This window comes from Gigantopelta aegis, chromosome 6, assembly GCF_016097555.1.
Source record: "Gigantopelta aegis isolate Gae_Host chromosome 6, Gae_host_genome, whole genome shotgun sequence".
Classification (NCBI taxonomy): domain Eukaryota; kingdom Metazoa; phylum Mollusca; class Gastropoda; order Neomphalida; family Peltospiridae; genus Gigantopelta; species Gigantopelta aegis.
In genome coordinates this window covers 98,953,615-98,960,259 of record NC_054704.1, presented here as the reverse complement: position 1 = coordinate 98,960,259, position 6,645 = coordinate 98,953,615, and the positions used below count along the sequence as shown (strand labels likewise).

The 6,645-nt window shown below is 39.2% G+C and overlaps 1 protein-coding gene across 1 annotated transcript; it reads right to left on the bottom strand.

Annotated features, from left to right (window-relative positions):
* Positions 1-776: 776 nt before the first annotated feature.
* Positions 777-2,330, bottom strand: LOC121376027. The gene has a single exon (XM_041503790.1). It carries the CDS (start codon positions 1,593-1,595, stop codon positions 1,284-1,286), a length of 312 nt encoding a protein of 103 aa, XP_041359724.1. The 5' UTR covers positions 1,596-2,330; the 3' UTR covers positions 777-1,283.
* Between the last annotated feature and the right edge of the window lie 4,315 nt (positions 2,331-6,645).

The window sequence follows — 6,645 nt, the reverse complement described above, 5'->3', positions numbered from 1 at the left end:
CACTGTTTTTATTTAAATCTTGAATATTTATATTGATGTTGATAATCACTTTATTTGTTCCCATTACCATAATTTGACACCCAATAACCGATGTAATTTCCGTGCTGGGGTGTCGATAAACATTCATTCATTCATTCATTCCTGGTGGTTGTAGTATCTCAAAATTAATTTTATACAATACAGAAATGGTACGTACCTCTAAAAGTAGAGTCAGCAGTTTTAACGAAACTACAACTTTGACGCGGATTCTTGTCCACGAGGTCAGACAAATCCTGAGCACATCCTAACTGTTGTGAAATCAGTAACAACTAGTAAGTGATGGGCACAATTTGTTTTATTAGACATTTTGCTAACAGACACTGACAATAGTCATGCGGTGTTTGCAATATATTTTCTGCTATTATAGTTTGTTTACAAATGTTGGTAAATCCAATTTGTTTCCGATTGTCCTACTGTTTGTACCTCTAAGTAAGTCTTCTTCTTCTGTTTTTCTGTTTGTTTGGGGTTTTTTGTACGAAGCGAAAATGTTTGCAAACGTTTTAATTTTACCACCCTCGTCTTTCAAACCTGTATCATGATGATATCACTACTTCAAATATGTACATAAAATGTCTGCTGCAAAGTTTTGATTTGCACATGTGATTTCAAAATTATTTCCAGTGTATTTTATAATCTTAAAGGGACTATCCTGAGTTTGTTGTCATTGTTAAATTGTTGTCGACTATTAGAGACGTTTTAATGATTAACATTACATATTACATACAATTTTCTTTGTAAACAAGAAACTGTATTTAATACCGGTATGCATTTTTAGTTGTTAAAATATTTTATTAGTTGTAAACATCTTGCAATGGCAGCAAACTCAGTATAGTCCCTCCAAAACCATAAACAGTTAACAACTCAGCGTTCATTGCTTGGCCGTAGGAACCGGGGTGTTCAGGGGGCTGTGACCCCCCCCCCCCCCCCGCCCAAAACGTTTACTTTTTTATGGTTTACCATTTACATAAAAAAATATTTTAAAATGTTTGTAGCGAGTGCCTCTACCCAACTTCACGTATCGTTCCAACGGCCCTGCATTGTACTAGTATCACAATTCAATTACATGCTGCTGTCGTAATTATTATGTGCTAAGAATGCTTTGAAATATTATTTGCTGAAAGAAATTGCTCTTCATTGTAACATCTGGATGTTTGACATAGCATGGGAAAATGCTAAAGCATGCGTAACATTTAAAATCTCGTTGTCCAGAACGAAAACCAAAAATGCATTTCTACATTGAAGAATCACATCTGGTTGTTAACGGGTCGAATCTTGCACGTTCGCTTCAGCGACCCATGGTCCGTCCATATGCACCTGTGGATGTCATCAAACATGGCCATCTTGTTCCAGTCGACTTTGCTTCTGTCCAGGGGACTGTCGATCTTCCAGAACAAGGCACGCTTGGCCCTGGATGCCACTGTGGGTCTGGATAGTCTATGAATCAGGGCACGCAGTTCTTGCTCCGTGATGGACGTCTTAACAACGTCCTCTTCGCTCGAGCCCGAGCTTTCCGTGATGTCTCTTTGCTCGTACCAGGCAGCGTTCGAATCGGCCATTTAATTTGTTTGATCTTCAAAATCAGAATAACTTTCACAATTATTGGTAAGTTTCATAAATTGTTTTCCCTTTTTGCCAAAAAAAGTATAGGACACAAACCCGAATGCAAGGAAAGTGCTTTTTGAAAGTCCTTTTGTCCTTCGCTGAAATTCAGTGGGAACAAATCTCTGCTTAAGAAAAAAAGTTTCACATATGCCTTTACTAAAGTTTACATTAACACAAAAACGTACGTTGGAAAAGTAATTTTCACCAGTTTCTTTTTCTTCACTGAAATTCAACCGACACCACCTCTGCTTACGCAAATTAATTTTTACAAATGCTTTTATCCGTTTCACGAAATTAAACGGTTACACATGTGTACCTAATACAACAATTGGTGAACGACAAGCATGTGTACCCGTAACTATAGTATGTGTCTGCTTGCATCTAGACTCTCCAAGCACACTCTCCGTGGACACAACCGCTGGCTTCAAAGTCTACAACTCGACACAATCTGAACACCACGAATCACTACACTTGAGCTGAAACCTTCAGACCAAAACACTGTGCTTCACCTGTCGGGAGATTTTCTCTTCTGTTTTTTATCCACCCAGCCGTCTGAACAGGACAATGATCAGCTTAATTAGAAAGAAGTTAATCAATGCATAATATGCCAATCCTTTATGCCCTTACGCCAGATGATAAACATGTTTTCACGAACTAATGCAGTACACTTGTAAGGCTTTATCCGTGTCTCATTATATTGCTGCCAGTCGTTTTCTTTAGATGCACTTTCCCTATCGGCTGGCGATAATAGTCTAATATGTTTGGACCGAGGCGCTTAGATATGGTTCTGAAGTATCAATACCTTCAGATAATAATTTATTCTCATAATGTTATTCTGCTGATAATCGGAGTGATTACGTTCGTTTCAGCGATTACGCCGTGCTGACTATTATGGCTACGTTGAGTAACAGTGGCTTTTGTATGCACGTCAATCGATACCCATAACATTTGGAACTTTTGTGAATAGAGTGTGCCATTTAGGCGACAACGATCTGATATTGTTTACTTTTGTATATTATTCAATATCCGTCTTGTACGCAGGGTTATGTGGGTGTAGAGGAGACCCTTATAATGGTTCTTTTCAGGTGATGGTCGCCTAATTGAATGTTCAAAATGACTGAAGGGTTGTTCCAAAATTGAAAACATGGGGGTGGAAGCACACTCATTATTATCTTTAAGCAGCTTTATAATGGTCCTTTTCAAGTGATGGTAGCCTAATTGAATGCTCAAAATGACTAAAGGGCTGTTCCAAAATTGAAAACATGGGGGTGAAGGAATAATAATTATTCTTTAACTTGGTAAGCCTGGCACATCTTTTTTCTTATACAAGCGTGTTTGGTTTAAATGATATACTGAATAGCAAAAAAAACGCGACATCCAAATACATAATGGAATTCTGTGCGATTGCGGAGATATACTTTTAGAATATATTAACCATCCACTTACAAAAACTAATACATTACTCAGTTTAGTGAATTTAAAGTCGCAGACCTTATTTCCAACTCGTGAAAATGAACACTAAGCTTGGTTGCACAAACCTGTAACACATTTGGATAAAGTTATAATCGCAATGACACTCATCACGTACACTGCTATCAATGTATATTAACTAACAATTCACAACATATTAAACACTGGCGTAGGATCCTGTGGCCAGCAGCAGCAATGGTTTATATATGTATATATATGTATATATATATATATATACATGTATATATATATATATATATATATATATATATATATATATATATATATATATATATCTGTGTGTGTGTGTGTCTCTCTCTCTCTCTCTCTCTCTCTCTCTCTCTCTCTCTCCTCTCTCTCTCTCTCTCTGTGTGTGTGTGTGTCTCTCTCTCTCTCTCTCTCTCTCCTCTCTCTCTCTCCTCTCTCTCTCTCTCTCTCTCTCTCTCTCTCTCTCTCTCTCTCTCTCTCTCTCTCTGTGTGTGTGTGTGTGTGTGTGTGTGTGTGTGCCCCAACTTTTTGGCACCTTCCTACGTTAAAATAGAAAATACCTGAACAAAAAACAAATCTTTGATCAAATGTTCAAAACAGTATATTGAACTGTTGTATTCAATTAATTAAATCATAATTTAACTATATGTCTAAAACAACACAAATTATCTGCATTACAGATCAAACACTTGACAAAAACATACATGTATAATATTGGATGATTAAATAAAGAAACAAATCTCACGTTTTGCAGTTGAATTATAATAGTGTGTTTGTTTGTTTTGTTTAACGACACTACTAGAGCACACTGATTTATTAATCATCGGCTATTGGATGTCAAACATTTGGTAATTTTTACATATAGTCTTGGAGAGGAAACCTGCTACATTGTTCCATTAGTAGCAAGGGATCTTTTATATGCACCATCTCACAGACAGCATAGCACATAAAACGGCCTAGGCTATACCAGTCGTGGTGCACTGGCTAGAACGAGAAAGAGCCCAATAGGCCCACCGACGGTGTTGAATTATAATAGCGGAAATAACCAGTGTGCAATGCATGAATATTTAAATTTTGCATAAAACTAGTTCTGTATTGAAACTAAAGATGACATGTTTTTAATACTGAAACATAATTTATTTTTAAAATTGTGCATTTACCCAAAAATTAATATCGAAATGAAAATTTTACCATCAATGCAGAACGTTATAAAGTGGCTTTGTGCAAAAGTTCAATGTTCTACGTTACATAATATATCCTCCGCTATTCAACTTCAATAAGTGGCCGTTTTTTATTGATTAATATCGCAATTGTTTTTAATGTTTACACAATTCTGTATGCTGTATTGGTCAAGTGTACCTTTAGGTAGCCCACAGCAAACGCATGACGCATGACGCATTAATATCACAATGTTGCAATTAAATATTTTTTCACTATTCCCTATGCTGTATTCGCCACGTACACCTTTATAGAAACAGCTTCCACAAGGATGTTGCCATCCAGGCGAGGTCCAGCAGGCGTATGACGCACGGCGCATTAATATCACACAGTTTGTTTTTAAAGTGTTTACAAGATTCTGTGTGCTGTATTCGCCACGTACACCTTTATAGAAACAGCTTCCACAAGGATGTTGCCATCCAGGCGAGGTCCAGCAGGCGTATGAAGCACGACGCATTAATATCACACAGTTTGTTTTTAAAGTGTTTACAAGATTCTGTGTGCTGTATTCGCCACGTACACCTTTATAGAAACAGCTTCCACGATGATGTTGCCATCCAGGCGAGGTCCAGCAGGCGTATGACGCACGACGCATTAATATCACACAGTTTGTTTTTAAAGTGTTTACAAGATTCTGTATGCTGTATTCGCCTCGTACACCTTTATGGAAATAGCTTCCACGAGGATGTTGCCATCCAGGCGAGGTCCAGCAGACGTATGACGCACGACGCATTAATATCACACAGTGTGTTTTTAAAGTGTTTACAAGATTCTGTATGCTGTATTCGCCACGTACACCTTTATAGAAACAGCTTCCACGAGGATGTTGCCATCCAGACGAGGTACAGCAGGCGTATGACGCACGACGCATTAATATCACACAGTTTGGTTTTTAAAGTGTTTACAAGATTCTGTATGCTGTATTCGCCTCGTACACCTTTATGGAAATAGCTTCCACGAGGATGTTGCCATCCAGGCGAGGTCCAGCAGGTGTATGACGCACGACGCATTAATATCACACAGTTTGTTTTTAAAGTGTTTACAAGATTCTGTGTGCTGTATTCGCCACGTACACCTTTATAGAAACAGCTTCCACGAGGATGTTGCCATCCAGGCGAGGTCCAGCAGGCGTATGACGCACTACGCATTAATATCACACAGTTTGTTTTTAAAGTGTTTACAAGATTCTGTATGCTGTATTCGCCTCGTACACCTTTATGGAAATAGCTTCCACGAGGATGTTGCCATCCAGGCGAGGTCCAGCAGGCGTATGACGCACGACGCATTAATATCACACAGTGTGTTTTTAAAGTGTTTACAAGATTCTGTATGCTGTATTCGCCACGTACACCTTTATAGAAACAGCTTCCACGAGGATGTTGCCATCCAGACGAGGTACAGCAGGCGTATGACGCACAACGCATTAATATCACACAGTTTGGTTTTTAAAGTGTTTACAAGATTCTGTGTGCTGTATTCGCCACGTACACCTTTATAGAAACAGCTTCCACGAGGATGTTGCCATCCAGGCGAGGTCCAGCAGGCGTATGACGCACGACGCATTAATATCACACAGTTTGTTTTTAAAGTGTTTACAAGATTCTGTATGCTGTATTCGCCTCGTACACCTTTATGGAAATAGCTTCCACGAGGATGTTGCCATCCAGGCGAGGTCCAGCAGACGTATGACGCACGACGCATTAATATCACAGTGTGTTTTTAAAGTGTTTACAAGATTCTGTATGCTGTATTCGCCACGTACACCTTTGTAGAAACAGCTTCCACGAGGATGTTGCCATCCAGACGAGGTACATCAGGCGTATGACGCACGACGCATTAATATCAAACAGTGTGGTTTTTAAAGTGTTTACAATATTCTGTATGCTGTATTCGTCACGTACACCTTTATAGAAACAGCTTCCACGAGGATGTTGCCATCCAGACGAGGTGCAGCAGGCGTATGACGCACGACGCACGACGCATTAATATCACACAGTGTTTTTAAAGTGTTTACAAGATTCTGTATGCTGTATTCGCCACGTACACCTTTATAGCTTCCACGAGGATGTTGCCATCCAGACGAGGTACAGCAGGCGTATGACGCACGACGCATTAATATCACACAGTGTGTTTTTAAAGTGTTTACAAGATTCTATATGCTGTATTCGCCACGTACACCTTTATAGAAACAGCTTCCACGAGGATGTTGCCATCCAGACGAGGTACAGCAGGCGTATGACGCACGACGCACGACGCACGACGAATTAATATCACACAGTGTGTTTTTAAAGTGTTTACAAGATTCTGTGTGCTGTATTCGCCACGTAC

Bases quoted from the DNA above. Each gene is read 5' to 3' on its own strand.
- LOC121376027 (XM_041503790.1), bottom strand. From the start codon at position 1,595: ATGGCCGATTCGAACGCTGCCTGGTACGAGCAAAGAGACATCACGGAA.